The 23,297-nt window shown below is 38.0% G+C and overlaps 3 protein-coding genes and 1 pseudogene across 7 annotated transcripts; 2 read left to right on the forward strand and 2 right to left on the reverse strand.

The window, feature by feature from the left end:
* Nucleotides 1–391: 391 nt before the first annotated feature.
* On the forward strand, nt 392–530 carry LOC118486845 (annotated as a pseudogene).
* A 602-nt stretch (nt 531–1,132) lies between these two features.
* Nucleotides 1,133–3,395, forward strand: LOC110890669 (probable tocopherol O-methyltransferase, chloroplastic). The gene is made up of 6 exons (XM_022138289.2): nt 1,133–1,647; nt 1,939–2,108; nt 2,301–2,405; nt 2,472–2,675; nt 2,756–2,858; nt 3,169–3,395. The coding sequence occupies exons 1-6, from the start codon at nt 1,305–1,307 to the stop codon at nt 3,270–3,272; spliced, it is 1,029 nt and encodes a 342-aa protein (XP_021993981.1). The 5' UTR covers nt 1,133–1,304; the 3' UTR covers nt 3,273–3,395.
* Nucleotides 3,396–4,835: 1,440 nt separating this feature from the next.
* Nucleotides 4,836–8,673, reverse strand: LOC110890670 (mitochondrial inner membrane protease subunit 2). Of its 2 annotated transcripts, none has more exons than XM_022138291.2 (5): nt 8,591–8,673; nt 6,787–7,003; nt 6,607–6,679; nt 5,525–5,690; nt 4,836–5,209 (listed from the first exon to the last, which is right to left on the reverse strand). In XM_022138291.2, the coding sequence occupies exons 2-5, from the start codon at nt 6,953–6,955 to the stop codon at nt 5,105–5,107; spliced, it is 513 nt and encodes a 170-aa protein (XP_021993983.1). In that variant the 5' UTR covers nt 6,956–7,003; nt 8,591–8,673; the 3' UTR covers nt 4,836–5,104. The 2 variants fall into 2 exon arrangements, with proteins under 2 accessions (XP_021993983.1, XP_035839323.1); XM_035983430.1 differs by having other exon boundaries at nt 4,836–5,212.
* Nucleotides 8,674–10,393: 1,720 nt separating this feature from the next.
* Nucleotides 10,394–17,512, reverse strand: LOC110890671. 4 transcript variants are annotated; one of them, XM_022138294.2, is made up of 16 exons: nt 17,353–17,512; nt 16,235–16,747; nt 15,926–16,166; nt 15,534–15,811; nt 15,304–15,468; nt 14,533–15,228; nt 14,326–14,414; nt 14,180–14,242; nt 14,017–14,105; nt 13,864–13,926; nt 13,204–13,791; nt 13,044–13,118; nt 12,892–12,956; nt 12,079–12,136; nt 11,762–11,993; nt 10,394–10,936 (listed from the first exon to the last, which is right to left on the reverse strand). In XM_022138294.2, the coding sequence occupies exons 2-16, from the start codon at nt 16,675–16,677 to the stop codon at nt 10,524–10,526; spliced, it is 3,558 nt and encodes a 1,185-aa protein (XP_021993986.1). In that variant the 5' UTR covers nt 16,678–16,747; nt 17,353–17,512; the 3' UTR covers nt 10,394–10,523. The 4 variants fall into 4 exon arrangements, with proteins under 4 accessions (XP_021993986.1, XP_035839324.1, XP_035839325.1 ...); XM_035983431.1 differs by having other exon boundaries at nt 17,291–17,512; XM_035983432.1 differs by having other exon boundaries at nt 16,235–16,778; nt 17,291–17,512.
* Nucleotides 17,513–23,297: the final 5,785 nt, after the last annotated feature.

Raw genomic sequence — 23,297 nt, forward strand, 5'->3', positions numbered from 1 at the left:
GTTTCGAGGGTTTAGAGTTCTTGGGTATAAGGACAGTAAGTCGAGAGAGAGAAAAAAAAAGAAATGAACAAGTTTAATTGTCCAATTCTCGCTCAATTTATAGCTGCAATTCAGTCTCGTCGCGTCACGCGACCAATCTTTACCATCACCGTCGCATAGCGCGACGGGGTGAATTAGGGCATAGGTGGCATGAGTCACCAAGTAGTCCTGCCGCGTGGCAACTTGTGTCTCCAGGCGAAAACTAAAGCGCCGCGTCACGCGATCGGCTTCGTCATCATCGTCGCGGAGGGCGACGAGACCCAAAACTGGGTTTTCTCATTTTTCGTGTTGGTTTTCGTCGTACGCGTTCGGGGTTTCGATTATGACTTGTTACGGTGCCTTTTTGAGGGGTGTTACTTTCGGGGACATCCAATAAAATTGGAATAATACGGATAAAATTAACATCAATAAAATTGGAATGATACGGATAAAATTAGCATGGTCTCTCTGCAAAGATGATACGTGCAAATCGAAAAATGATCAAAAAATAATTTACATTGTTTCTCCTCAATTTTAACTATGTTCACTCCGTTTATACCACTTATATAGTTATATCAGTGCACACGTGGGTTCACGTAAATGTTTTTATTCATGGTTTAATGAGCAGCAACGTGTAAATGTTTTGTTTTCTTTTTATATAAAGTTTTGAGGATGTTATTTTTTTATCGTGATTTAATACGCGTGTTTTAATACTATATATAAATACAACTAAAATCGTCTCCAAAGAACATGGTGTAGTGATAAGATCAAGATGTCTCCCCCTATCCAAGAGGTGATAGTTTGTCATTAAAAAAAGAGTAAAATGTCATTTTGTCAATGAGGTTTGACTATTTTTCGACTTTCGTCCCTGAGGTGCCATTTACATCCATAAGGGCCAGGTTTCGAGAGACGAGAGTCGTAAAAAATTGCAAACTCAATGATGAAAATGACAATAAAATGCAAACGTAATGACTCAAATACACAAAAAGATCATTTTTAATGGAAGAAACAAAATTGGTTAAACCTCATGGACAAATATAGCATTTTACTTAAAAAAAAAAAAAAAAGCTACTACTACTAAAATAAAATAATCAATATTCTAAAATTTTGAATGGTAGTTGTCACCCCTCAACTTTTGGAAAGATGGACAAGTGTGAAACACAAAACTAGAAGAGCTCCGCATTGGTCCACAAGTAAAGCGTCCTGCCTAACCGTCCCACACTCGCTACGTGTTTGTACGGACTGCATAATTTCAACTTTGCAGTTACAGACTTACGGACTGCATAATGACTTCATTGTGCGGCGCGTTCGCATCCACGCTCCTCACCACCACCATCCCACACCAATCCAGACTCTTCAGCCGGAGTAAACAACAACCGCTGCAACGCCTCATCAGAGGAGGAGCTATAAGAGCCAACAGTAATCTGGCTGTTACTACTGCAGATGACCAGCAGTTGAAGAAAGGTATAGCAGAATTCTACGACGAATCGTCCGGAATATGGGAGAATATATGGGGAGAACACATGCACCATGGCTTCTACGACCCCGACGCCGTCGTGCAAATCTCCGACCACCGCTCTGCTCAGATCCGTATGATTGATCAGGCGCTCGCTTTTGCCTCTGTTTCTGGTAGTTACTTTTTCTAACAACTTGATAAATTGCATGCTAAAGGTTTTCTCAATTGGTTCATTCATTGTATGTGTATAAGCATGTTGCCTATTTCATGAATCGTTTATTCGTTTACCTAATGAACAAACGTTTATTTGCTTACTTAACGAACTAATGTTCAAGTGAAAAATTTGTAATAAAAATTTATGCAAATAGTGTTATGTAAGAGAGATTGTTATTTGCCTTGAGGTATCTATATGTTTTCGGTTATAATGTAAGATGTGTTCTGTGATTAATGTGAAATTTTTGCAGAGGAGGCGTCAAAGAAACCTAGAAGCATAGTTGATGTTGGGTGTGGAATCGGGGGTAGCGCAAGGTACCTATCGAGAAAATACGGGGCGGAATGTTGTGGCATCACTCTTAGCCCTGTACAAGCCGCAAGGGCTCAGGCGCTTGCTGCTGCTCAAGGGCTGGCCAACAAGGTACTGCGGTTTGTTCTTTCAAATGAAAATTAGTCTCCACTAAGAAAAAAATGTTATATGTTACTTAACTATCTACGATATGTAATAAGGCAGCAAATTATATAACAATTTATAGTGAAAACTGAATGTTTTTCGCCTTGAAGTCTTTACTAGCATAGAGTTGTTAAACTAACCATGATCAACAATAAGCAGGTCTCATTTCAAGTTGCAGATGCTTTGAACCAGCCATTTCCTGATGGGAAGTTTGACCTCGTTTGGTCAATGGAGAGTGGAGAGCACATGCCTGACAAACTAAAGGTAATGTCATGTGTTTTCGTCTGTATGTTTTGTTTTTCATGACACTTTTGCTTTCGAAATCAACAGTTTGTTAGCGAGTTGGCTCGAGTGGCTGCCCCTGGAGCCACAATAATCATAGTCACATGGTGCCACAGGGACCTTTCCACTACTGAAAAATCCCTGCGCCCAGAGGAAAAAAGACTTTTAGACAAGATTTGTGATGGGTTTTATCTGCCTGCTTGGTGCTCCACTGCGGATTATATAAAGTTACTGGAATCCCTTTCTCTTAAAGTAAGTTGCATCATGTTTGCTCCATAGTTACCAACACATTTTGAATTAAAGTTGATTATCGTATTGCTACTTGGCTTAAGGATATCAAGTCTGCTGATTGGTCGGACAATGTTGCCCCATTTTGGCCAGCTGTGATACGGTCTGCGTTGACCTGGGATGGCCTAACTTCATTGCTACAGAGTGGTAATTTCTAATTAGCGTATTAATTCTCTTTTCTCTTGAGATATGTCGTCAAAGCATCGGGTCCCTGTTACTGATAGAATTGGCAAGTCGGGTAATGGGTCAAATGGTAGTTTTTAGTGTCTGGTCAAACCATAAACACTTTTACCTGTTCGTTTTTTTAAGATTAATGAGCAGTTAAATGTCTGCAGAAAAAAAACTATAGTACTGTAAATATAAAACGACTTTGGAGGTTTTATGCATTTTGAATCTCGTGTTGACTTTCAACTTGGTGTATGTATATTAATTCTTTGTGGATTGAATTTGATAACAGGATGGAAGACTATTAGAGGGGCATTGGTAATGCCATTGATGATTGAAGGATTCCAGAAGGGTGTGATCAAATTCTCGATCATTACATGTAGAAAGCCGGAATAAGTGGTTCCGCTATGTAAAATTGGTGAATGTATACTCGACTACTCGTAGATAATGTACTGCTTCTGCCACATTGGTAGTTTTAAATACACAGAAAATACAAAGAAAATTCCACATTTGAATTTAGAAAAATGACCCTAAAACGTCAACATAATGATACACCTAAGGGAAACGATGATCACATGTTGGATATTGAATCGATCGGGTGTATCTATAGGTTAAATTTAAGTTTGTTGGGACATTGGTCCTAAAGAGATCCAATGTCCTGAAAACAACACTTATAGTTATAGTAATCTTAATGTGCATTTCATCTGTTGTTGGTATATGTACACTTTTGATATCTATAATTAGGAGACATCATGTGCTACTCGTTTACACACGAAAATAGAGTTTGAAGTTGACGGTTTTCTAACCTTTCGAGGGGCCTTCTCGCATTCGTTATTTAACCAGAGAACGATAACTATGTTTAGCTATTTATAAAGAAACAGTTTAAAGTGGCGGAACTTGACATTTATATCGGAGCCAAAACATTTTTTATATATTTTAAAAGCATCTACATAGTATGTATGTATGTGTATAAACTCAGCTCAATCACATTTAAGAAACTCAATTCAAAATACAGATTCTAGAGGGGAAAATATATAAACTCAGCTCAATCACAATTAAGGTTTTTACCTTCTGATAAAAGAAAATAATCATTGCTTTTCACTCGTCATCTTATCATCTTTAAGAATATATGATTTTTATATAATAATACAAGAGCATGGTTAATAAATAATACTTTTTTTTTTGTTTAAAATACATATTAAATACGTCTTTTTCTACTTTTCTTTACATAATCCAAACTTGTCTAAATCAAGAACTCATTTTGCAATGAAATTCTCTTTATCATAGAAATAACTTGTGATGATGATTAATGACAACGATGACGATCCTCATGTTCTTAAGACTTCTAGACTATGGCCCAACATCGGTTTCATCATATAAGTTTGAGAACCAACTTACGTTAACGTCGTCCCTTCAGTTGTACTTAAAGATAAACATCAGGCAGGGCCGGCCCTGAGAATTCGTGTACCCTGTTCGAGCTTCAAAAATCATGCCCTTAGGTCTTAACGAAATTGGGTATTTGGCTCAAAAAAGGTCCAAACCTAATGCCAATGGGCTAATAACTAATCTAAAACATAAGAATAGTTTTGTAAGTGGGCCTATGTTGTGTTTGTATAGGTATACCTTATTAAAAAAAATTACGTATACATATCGGGTTTTTTTCTAAAAGTAGTGTGCCCTCCGAAATATCGGGCCCTGGCCGGTGGTCCTCCCTGGCCACCCCCAGGGCCGGCCCTGACATCAGGGATCAATTCAAGACGCTATATATTGCAAGAACACGCTGAATAAATCTTAGCCACCCATGATGATAATTTTAAATCAACTAAAAATAAAAGAAAACCATGTAAATTGTAATGGTCATTATACACTATATAACCTATACATGAGTAGGAAAGTGATACAAAACTAAAAATATGTGAACAAATTAGTTTGATTGTTCGCATATAACTTGTACATGTGTAAATAAACAGTACAGTTTTTTAAAAATAAAATGAATAGATTAGTCTGATAGTTTTTTTTATGTGAACACCCTCATGATGCATAACCTCTATCAAATAATGTATCTAGACACTTGCAGAATGATCACTAAAACAAAATAATACCCCTAAAAAAACTTCAGAATAAAAAATTTAAAGAAACAAATCATAAACCTATAGAAAATTCTGGTCATTGTACTCATATCTTCATAGATCTTCGTCAGCACTGTTAATTGAGTATTTAAACTCACCTTAGAAGGAAAGTCCACTCCGAGGAAGCTTTTTATCAATTTTCTGGACTCTTTGAGGCGGCCAGAGAATGTGTGTAACCCTTCCACGAATCAACCCCAGTGGAATCTGCTAAAAGTTAACAATTTATTAACACTTTCAAATCCAATATTAACCGAGTGTCTTTGTTTAAGGTAGAGATGGCACATGAACAGTGCGGGTAATGGGTCAAAATGGGTTTGGTCAAACAGGTGCATTTGAATACAGTTCAGACAAATTTTAACATGTTAGAACTTCTTTGTAGTTAAATCCTTGTAGTTTGACCCGTTAGAGACAAACATAACTCACATCAATCCATTAATAAGCAAATGGGTCAAAATACCCACCTTTAGTTAAAAGAAGACGGTCCAACAAAAATCTAAAGTTATCATGAAGTTGACATACCGGGCCAAAGGATCTGGAGTCCAAGCTGTCAGTTGGATTATCTCCTTCAACCCAACAATGACCTTCAGGAATCTTCACAGCGTCATATGAGAAAGGAACACTGATCCAATCACCCGGCATGCCAGTTATACGTTTTATTTGTCTCTCCTTATAATTTCGTGGGGAGCTGCATTAAAATACATACTATTTAACACATGCGGAAGGTTAACGTACAAGACCACCTTATCGTGCGAAGCGTACGCGAGCATCTCAACCGCACATCTGACCTACCCTAGGCCTTCAATTTCACGCAGTGGCACAATAGTAATTAACTTGAACCATTGGGTGTCAGCCGAGTGGCCACCGACCCCCCCCCCCTTTAAACTGGCCCGAGGACACTCGAGGTCACGGGTTCGAAACATGTTTCAGCCCCTCGGGTTGGCAGGGGTTTCACCGTCAGGCGTTGTCGGGTCGCTAGCTTGGGAAGGGGGATCCCTTCCGCAGTCAGGGGTACCATGCATCTACCCTTTTTTTTTGTAATTAACTTGACATAATTACGCACGTTATAATGCATAATTACGCATGGGTGGGTTAAACCCTAATTACGCTCGTTATTTGCATAATTACGCACGTAATAAAAAATCAAAACTCACATGCCACCAGTGGCGGACATAAAGTATTAGTAGGGGTAGCACGGGCTACCCCTCTACCCCGTCTACGTAGTGTAAAAATACCCCTTAACTCCATTTCGGTAGTGTAAAAATACCACTCAACTTCGTTTCTGTTATATAAAAGATACCCCTGATCCTAAAAAAAAAATTAGGATACCCCTAAACTTTTGAACTAGTTCCGCTACTGCATGCCACCAAACATGAAAATTACGCATGTTAAACTCAAAATTACACATGGGTTGTTTCAACCCTAATTATGCATGTTATATGCATAATTACGCACGTTATCGGGTACTGCGTACGTTAAGGGATTTTTGTATTTTAAACATTCTCTTAACACATCAAGATTCAAGATTCCAAGTTGGAAAATACAACAAAATAAGTTAAAATACATAAAAGAAGGCATATATAAATAGAAAACCTAAATTATACCAGAAAACTACAACATCGCCGTGTGAAAACTTGTAATCCGTCAAGCAACGTTTCTCTACCAAGACATGGTCATCTGTAGATAAACCAATAACTCGATAAACAAAGTCAAACTAACATAATCAAAGTCAACTGGCACACATCAAGCTGATTCAGTTTTCTATTTTAAAATTAGAAACATACCAGTAAATAAGCCGAAAGAAGAGGAGTTATTTGGAGGATTAAATGTAGGCGCCATAGAGAGCCCCCGTACAGGGACAACACTAGCAAAACGGTCTGATACGGTTAGGCCTATTAACCCAAATGTGAATGATGATTTACAGACATTCCAGATAAAACTAGCACTTCTCATATTGGTATCAAAAATCACAAATCAAGATCAAGATGAAGCAGAATCCATCTGCAAGTATTCAACAATGTATCAAGGCACTATCGAAATTCGGAAGGAAGAATTCGACAAATCACATGATGAACATCTTAATTTAGTAAACAGCATTATCATAATTGAAGACAAATGGATATGTTTTCACATAATAGATCCAATATACAGAACTAAATTTGATTTTATTGCGTATATTATATAAGGGTTGAGATCCCGTACAAACAGTGCTAATTGTAAGAACCGTAAGAACAGATCTGAGCCATTGATAGTTTAAATGAAGGGTTGGTATTGATTACAAATAAAACCCATATAATTAATAATTAATACTATCAAGTTAGGGTATTTTAGTCATTTAGTCATTTCCCATAAAATACTAATTCCACCAAGTTTTTTAAACTAAAATAACTTTTATATATTTCATTAAATTTGGAAAAAATTTATACCATAAAATCAAATATTTTTTTATCTTTAATATGAGTACCATATTGCTATACTTTTTTTAATTATAAAAATGACTTTTAAAAAAGTTACAAAAAGATGTTTTATAATCGTGCTAGTTACGTGGTTGGAATGTGCTAATATGAAAATGTATTGTGTTAATTTTAAATCTATACGTATGTTCTAATTTTATTATGTAATTCTTATGTGTTGTTATTTTTTTCCTTTTGTATTGTTATTGGGAGCCTATATATAAATAAATTTGTTTTCTACCAGTTATGTAATAGTATGTGCTATTTATAAAATTAAAACAAAAATATGAAATTGTGCTAATTATGTAATAATTATGAAATTGTGCTAGTATGTGTTTATAAGATTAAAAAAAAATTGTGCTAGTATGTACCAGTATGTGTTGTTTATAAAATAAAAAAAAATGAAATTGTGCTAGTATAGAACAATATGTGTTGTTTATAAAATAAAAAAAATGAAATTGTGCTAGTTATGTAATAGTATCTGTTGTTATTTTTTTTTTTTTTCCTTCTGTGTTGTTATTGGGAGCCTATTTAGAAATAAATTCGTTGGAATGTCGTATTTTTATTGTGCTAATGTTGTTTTGTTGGTGTTACCGTCGGATGCCCAGACGGTGGTGTTAAGAGAGTGCTAATGTCGTTTTTTGATTGTGCTAATGTCGTTATTTGATTGTGCTAATGTTGTTTTTTGATTGTGCTAAATTCAAATTCTGGTTTGAATTAATCTGCATGGATTTAGGGATATCTTTTTAATTTTAATTAGTTATAAATAAATAGGGTTAAAATGTCTAAATTATCCCTAAACTAATTTTTAATTGAATAACACTTATCATTTATATATTGGTTCTTATGGTTCTTACAAACATAAGAGTTTGTATTTGATCTCATGCCTATTATATAAAGCCAGCAATAATGTATCATTTAGCAGTAAGTAAGTAAGTAATTTGTGCTCGAAAATTGAAAATCTTTACATCTACTATTTATTCTAAAGCTGAAAATAAGGCCCAAGGTTAATATCGAAAATAACTCAATTAAGGTTTATCCTAATGGAATGTTCTAGTGAAAAATCAATCATTTATGATTTATTTAAAAAAAAAAAACACACACAATAAATCAAGCACAGAGATGGAAGACGTACTTGGTTAGCGGCAGAGCAGCCGGCAGGGAATGGTTTTGTGTTGGCCCATTCTATACACACCCCCCATCCTTCCTGATTACACCCCTCCTTGTGAGAGGAAAACTGTCGGTCCCACGCAGACCCCACCTGTAAGTATGTGAGAGGAGGGGGGTGAAAAAAGTAAATAGGGGGGTGTAGAAAGTAGCACCCTTTGTGTTTGGGTGTATTTGGAAAAGTAAAAGGTAACACTTAACCTACTACAACTTTTCTATATTTACAATCTTTAACTTTTCATGTTTTATTTATTAGACCATGGGACCATGCAGCGTGAAGGGCTAGCGGGCGTGAAGGGGCTGCATCTAGTGGGACTCATGTTTCTTAACAAATCACGTTTTGTTTATTTTTTTTCTTTCTTTTTTGCTATGAACTTGGTGGAGCTTTATCTCACACCATCATTGTTAAAAGGGGCGTCATTTTTATCCCAAAATCTACGTGACTAGGGACTTTATACCACATCACCCAGCCGTACAAACAGTCATGGCCCACAATTTTTTTAATAGCAAAATAGCATACCTATAAAAGGGACAGAAGATACCTTACCACCAGATCAAATCATGTTCGTTTGGGACACCGCCCACAACTTTTAATGTTTTTTTTCTTTGGTGGGAGTGAGGTCACAATGACAGCTGCAATGGCACGACGGTGATTGTTTTATCACCTGAATATATTACAATAGCAAACTTTTATTAAAGATGTGGCTAGGGGCTTTATACCACATCACCCAGCTGTACAAACAGTCATGGCCCACAATTTTTTTAATAGCAAAATAGCATACTCCTAAATGCTCGTATACCTATAAAAAGGACAGAAGATACCTTACCACCAGATCATGTCCGTTTGGGACACCGCCCACAACTTTTAATGTTTTTTTTTTTCTTTGGTGGGAGTGAGGTCACAGTGACAGCTGCAATGGCACGACAGTGATTGTTTTGTCACCTGAATATATTACAATAGCAAACTTTTATTATAGATGTGGCTAGGAAGATTCGTAGGTGAAAAACTATACCGCCCCTAAATCTAATGGTCAAAGTAATCGTTGACTAAGGAAGATGATAATGTAATAACCATGTGAGGGTTTCAGAGGGCAAAAACTGAAAGAGAGAGAGGCAGACTGTACCAATCAACTTATTAACTCATGGGGCAAATTGCATTTACTCTAATAATAATTAGGGGAAAAAGTGCAATAAAAAGAGTTGTTATTGCAAACCTAAAGTTGTTTCATCGTTCTCTTGGAATCAAATTCATATCATCCATCATCCATCACTTAAAGTAACATGGTGAAGTCATTTGCAGAGGATTCTTTCATCAAACTGACTGACCAGTTTTACTTTTATTAATTTACCATACCCCAGACAGTTGATGAGAAAGTAAGGCTGGTGGGTATGGTGACGGAGGGAAGCCGGCGACGGGATGAAGACGGAGGGGGCGGCGTGGGAGGACTGGCGTCGCCGGAGGGAGGCCCACTTGTTTGGTCCGTCGCAAACGGCACAACTCGGACGGGGAGGACGGGACGGAGGGGGGCGGCGTGGGAGGACGGTGGTGATGTGGCGGCGCCGGAGGGAAGCCGGAGACCATACCGAGCAGCCTAACAAGAAAAAGGTTCTAACAGAAGGGTGTACCATCATCACTCATTTGCAGCAGAGGATTCTTCACAAGTCCATTCAATTAAAATTAAAAAAAGCATTATACAAATATCAAAAATACTGCCACTAATTCATCCTGACCGGTTCAAAAATAATTGTAAATAAAGAATAAAGCAAAAAAGAAAGAGATAAAGGGGACTATAATTACAAATGATGGGTTGGTTACATGACATCTTACCTTTTCCACAATAATATACATTTACACTTCTTCACTGTTTATAAATAAAAATCAAACCATCATCAAGTTTCTATCAAAACATATTCAATTCAGTAAGATCATCCATCGGTATCTCAAGTCCTGCTGAAAAATGGTCTTGTAATTCCTCATCGTCAAAATTCAGTAAAGAACTCAGATCCTGAGGACCACCCACCCCTAATTCATCAATCGGGTCTAATAGCGGGTCAATGTCTTGAGTCCCCCCGTTACTCTCTTGAGTCACGCTACTGCGCTCTAACCGACTCTCCCTAATTAGGGAAGGCTGTACAGGGTGTAATGATCTTGTTGATTGGTTTGGTATCTGACCCCCTGTTGCTTTCATTTTTCTCTCGCCCTGGTATGCGCGTTTTCCTGTTGCCCCCCCAAAACCAGTGCTGACGTCGTCCAGTAAAAGCTCTTTCTTCTTTCCTCTGTTTGATATTGGCCCGTTTATGGCAAAAGCCTCATCTGGTGCATCATAAAATAAATATTAAAACACCCTTTAGTGGCCTTATAAGTAAATGAGATCTGGGATAAAATCAAATGAAATAAAACCATCTGGGAGCAAAAAAAAAAGCGAAGATAAACCAAATTTTAACACAAACATAGACACACACGCATATCCGTTTATGTTCGTTTATTTACATTCATCTATGTTCGTTTAAAATTTAAAAAAAAAAAATACATATTTTACATTTACATAAATATCAACGTAAAACGGACTTTCTAACTACTTATATAAATATAACTAATTAGTAATTGGACTTTCTAGTAGTAAAAATGGGTTTCCAAATGGAGCTTACCGTAGTTAATCAATAATTTATACAAGTAAAGCTACTTTATGTTCATTTTATGTTTGGTCGTTTATGTTCATTTGTGATGTTTTTTGTTTGTTAAATTATATTCGTTTTAAGTTTGTCTGTTTATGTTCGTGAACTGTTCGTCTAGGTTTTAAACAAATGAACGAACATAAACAAACACGAGCATGCCCATTTTCTTAATGGGCGAACATGAACAAAAAAATTTGTTCGATTACGTGTTCGTGTTCTGTTAAAGTTAAACGAACAAACACAAACATGCCTATGTTCGTGTTCGTTCGTGTTCGTTCGGTTCGTTTACAGGCCTGTGTATCTAACCTTATACAAAGATCTGTCAAATAGCTCAAATGCCATTGTTGTTTAGTAAAATTAGCAAATCATAGGTGTCCATTTGATAATGTACCACCATATTAAGTTGCCAAATGGGTAAAAGTGAATCCAAACACAACACCAGTGGATTAAGAAAGTGGCTTACCAGATGATATTCTTGAATCTGGGTGGGGATTTTGGAATCCGATATACTTGGTGGGAGGCTCCAACTCAATGTCCGGTGGAGCAAAAAGGATATCTCGAAGTGGGGCCATGTTAAAGCAACTTACACCCGATTTCAAAAATTTACGACACCTGGAAAGCGTTCTCCTTCCAAATGCCAACGCAACATGCTTTGGAATCTTTGCAATCGCACCTCTAGAAGGTCCTCTAGTAGCCTGCAAAAATATCACAAGGATATAAAAGTTATTCCACCCATATCACATAACAATCTAAAATCGTTATTTAAGCATTAAAACTTGCCAGAAGTTTCCTGTAAGCTAGCTCCACCAGTCTGTCCATTGCAAGCTGCTCAAGATCTCTGTATAACAACCAGATGATGTTTAAAGTTTAAACATAAGCTGAAATTATAGGGCTGTCCGAACTGCTCGACGATCGCTCGAAAAATGCTCGTTCGATTCCCGCTCAGTTTGTAAATGAACCGCTCAGATCAGTTCGATTCAAATTCAATCCAAGCATGAGCAAAGGTCCGCTCGCTCGTCGATCGCTCGGTTTCGCTCGAATTTTTTTTATTAATAATTAATATATATATTATAGATTTTAAAGATTAAAAGCCCAAAAAATATACTAGCCCAACTTAATAGTTAATATCAAAATCTAACCCTAAATCCCTAATTCCTAAAACAACCACATAGTCATAAACTGATTGTTTGAAGATCTGCTTCTTGATATTGTTAAGAACATTTTTAGAATCATGATTTTAGTTATGTATTGCTTTTGTTAGTAAGGTGGGTGTTGGACATGTTTTAATTAAGTTAGGATTTGTTTTTGTTGAACGCAGCCTTATAATTCAATCGAGCGAAACCGAGCGAAAACGATCCGCTCGATTTTAGTTAGGATTTGAGAAAAACCAAGCGAAACCGAGCGAAAACGATCCGCTCGATTCAAATTCAATCCGAGCATGAGCATCACTTTTGTGCTCGGTTTTGCAAATTCGATCGGATCGGATTGGATCGGTTGTAATTCAATCCGAGCACGAGCAGACCCTCGATCGGATCGGATCGGCTCATGAACACCCCTAGCTGACAATAAGAGATTTGAGTATAAAGTTCTTACCGCCCTACGCTGCTGCTTCCGAAACTTCTACATATTTTCTCCAAGTATGCCTTCTTTTTATAATTCTATCGAAAAATGAAAAAGAAAATGGAAGAATAGTAAATATCGGTGATCATTGTCGATATTGTGTCATACGTTTTCATTTTTATAACCTGTTGTCGAAGTCTTGTCTTCAGTTGGTTGATTTCTTGCTTGATTGCTTCATCCTCTTTGTCATCCAACTTAGGCTAAACACACAATTTAGACCCATTACTTTATTGAGCTGTATTGTAAATGTAAATCATATATTAAGCAAAATGAGTATGAGCGTACCACTAACTCAGGATATAGACCGATGCTGTGGAGCTCCAAAAGAAGTTTGTCATCTAAACGCATTTGTTCATTATGATTATCAAATGAAGGAATGCCAAAACCTTCCATGTGTATCACTTGTGGCCTGTTGACCAAATTGTTTGAGATCCCAACCATCGCCACATCATCACATGGAGAATCATTAACGATAGGGCTTCTAAAAGTGTTGGCGGTGGTACATCCGTTGCTAGAAAACGACAACTTCACAGAATGAACACTTTGAAACACGGTATCTTGTTCAACTTCTCTCCTAGCCTTCTTTCTAGGCTCACCGAAATCATCATGGTGAAATGTATTATCGTAAGCTGAATCATTAAAAGTATCTTGAACTGGTATATTTTCGGTATTTTCTTCTTCTTCGAATTCATTAACGGACTCGTCTATAATGAGTGCTGATAATACTCTTTGAAACAATGGGATGAACTCTTTGGGTGTTTTATCCGAATCAAGTCTTCCGGAAAAAGACTCGCTTCCCTGATGTTTCACATGCATGTTTCTTTCTCCAGAACCATTTGTATCATATACCGAGATTTCATGTGTAACGTTCATCTGAAAAAATCAAATACCCAAAATGACCCTTAACAACGAAATAAATGTGAATCAAAATCAAATAAAGCTTACCGCAACATTATTTGCACGACCATGAAACTGAGGGAAGTTTTCCTGAATATCAGGCTCTTTTAGCTGCTTCAAAAGCATCACAACAAGTGATCGACAAATTAGAAATTAAGAATGTAAAATAGTTTAACAATATTGTTACAAACAGTTCTGCACCTGTGTAGATAAGTAGGTTTTATCTTTCGAACTGACAGGAGCAAATATAGGTTCAATTTTTTTCCAGAAAGCACTTGAACATGCTAGATCTACAAAAATAAAAAAATTAAATTAAATTGCACTATAATTTTGCACCTAAAATAGAAAAGTGTAACTGTCTTACAGCTAGCATTACGAGCATAATTTGCAGCTGCCAACAGTTCTTCACGGTCATCATCAGATTTCCCTAAAAATATCATTAAAAATAAAAACCTGTTATATTTTATACAAATGTTATATCCTTAAATGTTAAATCCAGTAACACCATACCTGTACAATCAGAACCACCATTCTGCAAATGGCCAAGACGTGAAAACCCCTTGCGGTCCGAGAGCTTTTTCAAAGGCCGCCCTGACTTACTGTCAAACAAACGCATCATTTCATAAGTAACCCAAAAAGGATTAAACTAAAAAAAAAATATATAATAATAATAATAATAATAATAAAAACTGTCATTTCGATAGTAAAATCTAGAACCTTCCGTTCTTCTCAGAACCGGGCTTATTAGTTCGAATTGGCTTAACGATGGGTGTGTTATCCAACTTGTCCCCGCTAGCCCTTGCGATTAACGGGCCTCTTCCACTACGACCCTGTCTCTTCACTCCGTCACCACTTTCTTCATTAATTACAGTTACAGATTTAGCCTTCATTCCAATTGCTAACGAAGGTCCAACAGTTTGAGTTTGACCAACAACAGATTCTTCACTTTCGGACAACCGGTATGGAGATTGAACCGGCTCTAGTTTCGGTTTCAAGGGTTTGGAAACAACGGGACCATTGGTCGCATCAGAAGCTATTCTAGCACTAACATCAGAGTGTGAACAGCTGTCAGATGATAACGGCTTTTCTTCTTGATTCGAGACGGGTGACACCAGATTTGATCTCCTGGTTCGAGACATTTTTTGTGGTCTCTGACCAACCCACTGAGCCATATTGGGAGAAGACGGACCCGTGGGCATAGCCCGTTTCCGATTTACAGCTCCAGCGTTTGACGGGTTTTTGCTGCCACCTGTCACTGTCACGTTCTCCCAGCTTTCTGGAGTTCCAGATAAACGAGGTGTACTTGGTGTTGAGCTGGCTGACACCATGGCACCGTTACGATTACCCCTCGTAGCCTTCCCTTTTGTCACTAAATTACCACTCGGAATATAATTATCATCACGGGTATTTAACCTGCAAATAGAATACGGTTTAGACAACAGAAACGGAAAATTATGAAAAACGTCATATTAAAAAGTAAACACGCACTTATTGTTTCCTTTTGTGAGAATCCTTTCCTTATTCGATCCACCGATGGGCCCCTCAAGTTCATTTCTGGGAGACAAACGAACACGAGAACCATTAGATAAAGATGACCCTTCGGACTTGTTATCCGGTTTGTGAGCATTGCCGGTACCATTAGAAGCTCCTAATCTGCATGAACTCATTGTATTATGTAACCACAAACCATGTATGTTTCCTAACAAAAAATAGGTTACCTGTAAGGGTGGGTGTCGTTTGGTTGCGAAACAGGTTCGCTATCAGCCTTGTTTTGAATGGCTCTTTTTGGGTCTCCGTTGTTATCGATAGGCCTTGAACAACCTGCTCCTACTGAACGTTTTCGTTTCATCTTTTTATCCCATCCTTCCCCGCCTACGGGCAACCTCTGAACCTTTTCTTCTAAAATATCAGATTCTTCAACGTTATCCTTGACTGAATCTCGATCTTTAGCCATTACCACAGGCTGCTTTCTTAGACCATTGCTCCGTAATTCCGACTATATAGATTTGAAAAAAATATATATATTTAACAAGCTTCGCAATATGCGAAAGTGATTTAATAGTTTTACCATGAAATGAAAGAAAGTTTCAAAAGCTTATAAGGAGCGAACCCTTGTTTCTGCAACTGAAGTGCGTACACGCTTGTTCAAAAGAACATTCTTAGGGCGATCTTCTACTCTTTGATTGACTAGCTCTGCGGGGTTTCTGTAAGTTTGAGTTCCAATCTTCGAGTTTAAAGAACCTGCTTGATCATTAGTCAGCATTTCACTTCTCTGTGTTTTCTTTGTGTTTACACCGTCACAGTATTTATCCAGCTTATGCAAGCGTTCATCCAATTTGCTTGCCCTTCCCCTATTAAAACGTTGCATCATAGAATATTAAACCTACTCAAGGCTAACAGTGAAAGTAACAAAAAGTACCTAGCTGTGTTGCATGTATCCACAACACTTGATCGCAAACGCTTCAAATCCTCCGCTGCAACAGCCAACGGAGATGAAGGTTTCGAATGAGAAGAAACAGCAGCCCCAGAAGAACTATCTTCACTTGTGCTTCCAGCAATAATACCCATAACTCTTTTTAACTCAACTGAGCGATCACTTTTACGCTCACCCATCTGTATTGGCTCAAGAGACAAACACTGAGACAAAGGTGGTAAACTCCCTGCTGCCGTTGATGCGCTACTTCCACTTCGTGTTACTGCAAACCCTGAACCAAACATTCGAGTCTCTGCACCCTCTCGGAAGCTTCCAGACCTATCCAAATTGGGCCCCGCATTCCCCCTTTTTCCGTTCGAATAAGGTCCAGAAAAAGATGGCTCAGAAGAACTAGCTGAAGCCGATTCAAATCTAGCATTGGCAGCCATAGCTTAAAGCACTACTGGTACAGGTACTCCACTCATATGTAGATAATAGTAGTATACTACAAACTTTACACTGAATGAATGAACACATTCAAATCAGAATCCTGATTTAACACAAGTAGAGTTTAAACTTTAAACAACAATCAACAGATATGCATCAAGAATTCCAGCCAAAAAGTCAGCGCGCTAGTTAAAACTTAAAAACATCTTAATAAAAAAAGTTGAAATTCTCCGAACACGTTCCGATAACACACTAACTACAGCTACATCTGTAAATCACTAAATAAATTAACCGCATTTCGGTACTCCGCATTCATATGTATAGCAAAGCTCAAACTTTAGACTGAACGAATTACGAATCACATTCAAATCAGAATCTTATCTAAAACACCTAAAATTTAAACTTCAAACAACAATCAACTGACACGCATCACAAATTCCACACACAAAAAGTCAGCGCTCTAGCATCAACATTCAACAACATCTTGATAACAAGTTGTAACTATCCGTACATGTTCCAAGAACAAACTAAGTACAGGTACATAAGCGAATCGCTAAATAAACGAACTACATTTCGTAATTGAAGAAACAATCAGGAAATTGGATGATGATGTACCCTAGTTATTGGTGGAAGAATTGTGGGGCAAATTGGGAGCAATTGGATGGGGGAAATGATACCTGAGATAGTGAAATTGAGATGTGAGGTCAGGCGTGAGGGTGGTGACGATGTTCGTGGTGGTTGTGGTGGTCTTCGCGGTGGTCGTAGTTGGTGTGTTTGTTTCTTCTCTCCGCGTTGTCTGTCTGTGTGTTGCGTTCAGAAGTCGGCTGATCTGGGCTTTTTCTGTTTTACATTGCGGCTCAACGGGCCGAGTGTGCGATCACATTGGGCTCGTTTGTTTTTGCACTACCAGACAATAATAATCTCAATTAGCCATTAGCCAATAATGTTTTGTCTATCTCTCTCTTTGGAGCACTACTAGGGATGAACATGTTATCCATTTGGTATCGTACCGGTCTCGGTACTAAAAGTATCGGTACTTAAAATCCTTATGTGTTCCCGAATCTTATTTAACAGAGTGAGGGGAAGGAAAATAAATTAAGAGAGAAAAGGAAGGAAAATATGTGATTTTTTTCGTTTTCCCGAGTTTAATGAAAAATAAAGGAAAATATAAGAAATCAAGCATTTTATGTGTTCCCGAGTTAGGAGGAAAAGAAAAGAAAGGAACAATTTTACCATTATATCTTTTAAATATAAAACATTTTAATTAGATATGATGGCAATTTAGTAATTAAAAATATTTTCTCTCCTAATCTCTCCAATTTGGGAGGATGAATATATGGACAAATTTTCTTCCATTTTCCCTCCCCTCCTATCCTTAAAAAAAACTCGGGAACATGGTTTTTTATATTTTCATCTCTTTTCTTTTCCCTCCCTGTTAAATGGTACGTACCGAATATACCCAGTACGTTACGGTTCGGTATCGGTATCGGTTTGGTACCGGTATGGTACAGGTATTTTACTATAAAAACATGTAAATACCGATACCAAACCGGTACCGAAAATGTACCCGGTTCGGTAAATTCAGTACCGGTATCCGGTACCATTTACTCATCCCTAAGCACTACTACAATATATATAATAATATGGTTTTGATCTTTTAAACTTGGGGTCACCTAATTTAGGGTAATTTACTAATTTAAGGTTGAATTGAACCATGGGTTTTTCAAAAATTGGTTTAGTGTCCTGTTATGATATTATTTACAAGGCCTGGATTAGCCATTTTATTATAAGTTAGTTACTTAGTTACGAGTTTAAACTATACTTTTAAATAACTTTTTTTCTGATGATTAGTATAAGTTCAATAAGTCGAGCTTGTAACTTTGGTCAAAAAGAATTTTAGTAAGGTTTATGTAACAACCGTCTGACTAATAGTAGGGGGTCACATTTCAATTTGACTACTTTTGACGGAAATTTTGAGGTTCAACTCATATGTACGATTTGGGGAAAATACAAACAGAATTGGCATGGTTGGGTGGGTCAGTTGTACCTTAGGGAGTGCATAAAACGGAAGTAACTAACCTGTAATCGACATAACTAAACTGAACCCGAAAAACCCAACCCAAATCTAACGGTTTGTTTATGTTTTCTCAAAAACCGGATTTTCAGTTGAGTTTCATCCCTTACAAACAAACCGAATCAAATTCGTACAAACTGAGCAAACTTTTATAACCTATGTCTATACCAAACCTGAAAAAACCAACCTGAACCCGTAATAATGCTTTTATTGTTTTACTATTTAATTATTTATTAATTATTAATATTAATGCATATAACCTTTTTATATAATGATTCTTTGAGTAAGTATGTATATTGTGAATAATTACGAACATTGTGAATGATTACGGACATAGCAAAGACATTATTTGTCTGGTTAATTTTTATTTTATTGTATGTGCTTTTTAAAATGTTAATCAAATAATTTCTCTTTGAATAGATGATCGGAGTGTCGCGCTCCGGTCAAAGATAATATTTATATACCCTAATTACCCTTAACAAATAGCTAGTGGTAGCAAGGGGTCGAACCACGAAGAGTAGGTGGTTTGCGAATGGACTTTGAATGAAATGTAGAAAATGTCACTTTTATGAAGCTTGCTAAGATATGTTTTTGTGTTTTTGTTTGATTGGAAGGTATAAATTATAACTACTAAAAACAAGCAATTGCAATAATGTAAATAAGGATTTGACAAGATAGAGAAACAAGGTTCACACCCGGTTCGGTTATTGCAATCCTAGGGTTCTTACAAGTTTTAGATTTAATTCACTTGAATATGTTATTAACGGATTTCTATCATCAAAGCTTAGGTGCCAATTGTTATCAACGCATACACGGACTACAATGCACTTCGTTACTTCAGACAAGTAAAACCTTTTGAATGACAAGGCATAATTGCACAAACTTATTTCGCAAAGTCAAATTTCATAACTCACTCGACAATTCACAAATATAGTTCAAATGCAAGACAATTGTCAATCAATTCAAATACAACTCAAGTTGTCACAAAACCAAACTAAATCATTGTTCAAACCCTAGACTTACAATTAACCTACACCGGGGTGAAACCTCCGAGGAATTAGCCGCTCATGGTGTAAATGGCACGATCAACGGATGCACGAGACTTGAATTGGGTCATCTTGGAGCTTGAAGATGGATGGTTGAATGGTTAGGGTTTGGAATGGTTGGTGGTGATGAATGGGTTGAATGGTTGTAATGGTGATGAACTAGGGTTTAGATTTGGATGAGAATTCGGGTTGTTGAGAGGATGGAATATGGAATAGAGATGAAGTGGTGATGAAAGATGGGTGAATAATGGCTCCAAGACTTGTTTTCAAACTCCAAATGAAGTGTAACTCCCGAATTGAATCTCTAAGAACCAATCATAATCAAACATAACCCCCAAACCAAAATCTGCGCGTTTCCACAATTGACGAGCCGTCGCCGACGGCCTGAAGCCCCGTCGGCGACGGTGCTTGCTTGTTCACTTTTGGCCGACGGCCTAACTTCCTGTCTACGGAGAACTTTTGGCTACGGGAATATGCATAGACCGTCGGCGACGGCCCCTATGGGCGTCGGCGACGGTGTTTGAATGTTTGGTTTTCTGTTTTTCTCATTCCTTGCTTCCGGTTGACCCATGTCGCTTCCCGGTGGTTCCGTTTTCGCTCCGGTGACCCGTAAAGCTCCCGAAAAGCTCCTTAAACTCCCTTAAACCTGCAAAACACAAATCTAATCAAGAGTAGGCAATTCGAAACTAAAACTTGTGTAAAAACATCAAATTAAACAATTACAAGCACCGGTTTTCACCCACGTATCAATAGATGATTTATTAACTATAAGTTTTATTTATTATTGTTCAGTAATTTATAGTGAAGAAACACTGAACTAATTATGAGACTAATCAGTTTGGTTTATGTTTCTACCATAATGGTTAATCTTCTAATGATTTATCTGAGCTCCGACCTTGATGTTTAATCCTGCAAAACAGAACACCGTTACTCGTTAAGAGGGGAATGTGGGGGTTTCCCTCTTAACCGGGCTCCGGCGTGAGAATAAGCGACTGCTTTGGGAGGATAATCAAGTATTAAGAGTGAGAGTAGAGGGAGTCGAATGTTTAACCTGTGGAGTGTGGTCTCTATTTATAGCCGGAGAGGTGTAAGAGGATATGGGCTGATGGGCCTTGGGCCAGTAATTGACAACATAATGGATATGCTCTTTGTCTCACTGGTGTCGACCGTTAGTGGCTTCTAGAAGCTCTCCGGCGCTGGCGCGCCTTGATTGGAGCCACGTGTCATTGTTGTCGGTCATGTCGTCCTTCTGCCATCAGCAGACAAGTGGAGATCGTGGGACAGATGTCTCCGTCCTCTGATTGGTGCCACGTAGGCGTCCTTAAGTACTTCTTGTTCTCTGTACGTCAGAAGATCGTGGCGCACGATTGAACAGAGCCTGCTGGATGTTCATTGGCTCCTTTTCTCTGCCACTTGTACCCTTTGTACCTTCATACTCTGGGCCCGCGCTGCAACCTTTGTGTGAGTTGCGCGGGTTTGCAGGTAGTGAAGGTTCTTGTCAGATTGCTAAGTGTCGTAATTGTAGTTCTATTCTGCCTGGACCTCGCGCCTCTTCGTGGGATGTGCCAATACGCGCGCGAGGTTGTCTTAGCAAGAGTATTGTTGAATAAGGAGTATGGCCTTTGCGCACCCTTGATGAAGGATTGCGCAGCTTTTTGGGGCCATACCCCTTCAAGTCCCCCCAGTCCAATGCTGCACCATGCGCAAGGCAAGTGGTTGGAGCTTTGGACTTAGAAAAAGTAAATTATAGAGGTTGCTTGTTTTGGGTTTATAGGCGCGCGCGTAAAGGAGCTGGCGATTATTACGGCGCAACTATGTATCTGTTAGCTGAGTTTTGCCCATTAAATAAGCTATCGCGCGGGTATCTTGTGTACAAGGTAAATTGCGCGCTTCTAGGTAACTTCTTTGTTAAGTGTTGGGAGATTTGGGCGGGAAATCCCTCGAAATTTGAATTCTGACGGTTTGGTGAGATAAGTCTCTGATTGTGACCCTTGAGTTGACTCCTGGCACGGATGTCATCATGCCGTCTGTGACGGTTCCACTTTTCGTCAGGAGAGTGAGGCCCACGCGCGCGTGGTAACCGTCACCCCTGCTTTTACGCGTTACGTGGCATCCTCTGGTTGGCCAGGTGAACGGCGAATGCAGCACGTTTACCCATCGCATTAAATGCGATGGGTATATATATTCGATGAAGGGAGAAAGATTCACATATCTCATGCCCTAAATCACGTGCATACCTAACGACCTGCGAAAGCATGCTAAAAAGTGTCAACATAAGGTTGGTGAGTTCACAAGTTTCAATAGAAATGAATGATTGCTAGAAAATGTAAAGTTCAATTATATCATTAGGTAGCTAGCCCGTTTACAAGTTACTACACGTTTTGAACCGAAGTTGACTAAAATGTGTTTGATGCTTTCCACCACGTCTATCATAAACGACGGTGCAAATGTTAGGTCGATAGTACACACGTTCGACTCCCAGTTGTGCTAGCACGACTAGGCCGGTGGAGTTTGTCAAACCCAGTACTACTACTCAAATTACCTTGCTAACTTCCTGTATTAACGGTTTAGTGTGTAAGGACTTTCATGAGTTGCGTGTAGTACATAAGTGATATAAAGGAAATACACAATCTAACAGTTATGTTCATGGTTTATCCCATAAAAGTGTGTGTAAAATAGATAGTGAAACTCACCTTAGGGTGCGTGTTTTCCGACAAATGCAAATAAAAACGTTAAGTTAAACAATAACAAGCACCGGTTTTCAACCACGTATCACATCCCCACACTTGTCTTTTGCTTGCCCTCAAGCAAATCTGTTTTTCACTTTCACGTGGGTCGAACAATGAACATACATCCCATTCCCGAGACAAAGGTTAAGGTCTAATGTCATGCTAAAGTTCAAACTCTTTACAATATTCAATGTATTTAATGGTAACGTGCTTTAGATACACAAATGGTTACCCAAGATTAACCCGCCCGTAAAACTAACAACTCATGCATATCCCTCACAATGTGCTCTCCACTCGGCTTAAAGTTTGCTAACATGTATAATGTATTAGCTTTTCAACAATTAATCGCTCAAAACCGATTAGAACACGTACCCGCATAGGCTTGCAACTCAATCATCCTCCACTATTGAACACAAATACTAAGCACAAGTCAAAAGGTCTTTGAGGGGTTGTAACGGGGCTAGGCGAAGGGTAGGAATAGGATATTTTTAAAGTGACTAAGGTGATGAAAAATTCGATTTTTATTACAAACCACTAAACTAAACAAGACTACAAATAAACATCAACTATGAGGCAACAACTTCCGCCTTTTATTCAACCAACTACTATCACATCTTTTTGTGTTTTTCTCAATGCCTTTTTTTTTAATACAAATGAATCACAACTATACAAACTTAAGATCCTATAATCGAATTTTCATCACACGGGTTTAAAAATAAAAGGCTTATGGTTATGGGCTAAGTGGGTTGTCAAATGAAAGGTTTAGGCTCAAA

This window comes from Helianthus annuus, chromosome 14, assembly GCF_002127325.2.
Source record: "Helianthus annuus cultivar XRQ/B chromosome 14, HanXRQr2.0-SUNRISE, whole genome shotgun sequence".
In the NCBI taxonomy this organism is placed as follows: domain Eukaryota; kingdom Viridiplantae; phylum Streptophyta; class Magnoliopsida; order Asterales; family Asteraceae; genus Helianthus; species Helianthus annuus.

Bases quoted from the DNA above. Each gene is read 5' to 3' on its own strand.
- LOC110890669 (XM_022138289.2), top strand. From the start codon at position 1,305: ATGACTTCATTGTGCGGCGCGTTCGCATCCACGCTCCTCACCACCACC. The intron at 1,648-1,938 runs GTAGTTACTTTT...AAATTTTTGCAG, and splicing joins CGCTTTTGCCTCTGTTTCTG to AGGAGGCGTCAAAGAAACCT. The intron at 2,676-2,755 runs GTAAGTTGCATC...ACTTGGCTTAAG, and splicing joins TGGAATCCCTTTCTCTTAAA to GATATCAAGTCTGCTGATTG.
- LOC110890670 (XM_035983430.1), bottom strand. From the start codon at position 6,955: ATGAGAAGTGCTAGTTTTATCTGGAATGTCTGTAAATCATCATTCACA. The intron at 6,680-6,786 runs GTATGTTTCTAA...GTTTATCTACAG, and splicing joins TTCTTTCGGCTTATTTACTG to ATGACCATGTCTTGGTAGAG. The intron at 5,213-5,524 runs GTATGTCAACTT...GTTAACTTTTAG, and splicing joins ACTCCAGATCCTTTGGCCCG to CAGATTCCACTGGGGTTGAT.
- LOC110890671 (XM_022138294.2), bottom strand. From the start codon at position 16,677: ATGGCTGCCAATGCTAGATTTGAATCGGCTTCAGCTAGTTCTTCTGAG. The intron at 16,167-16,234 runs GTACTTTTTGTT...ACGTTTTAATAG, and splicing joins GATACATGCAACACAGCTAG to GGGAAGGGCAAGCAAATTGG. The intron at 13,792-13,863 runs GTAAGCTTTATT...TGATTTTTTCAG, and splicing joins GTCGTGCAAATAATGTTGCG to ATGAACGTTACACATGAAAT.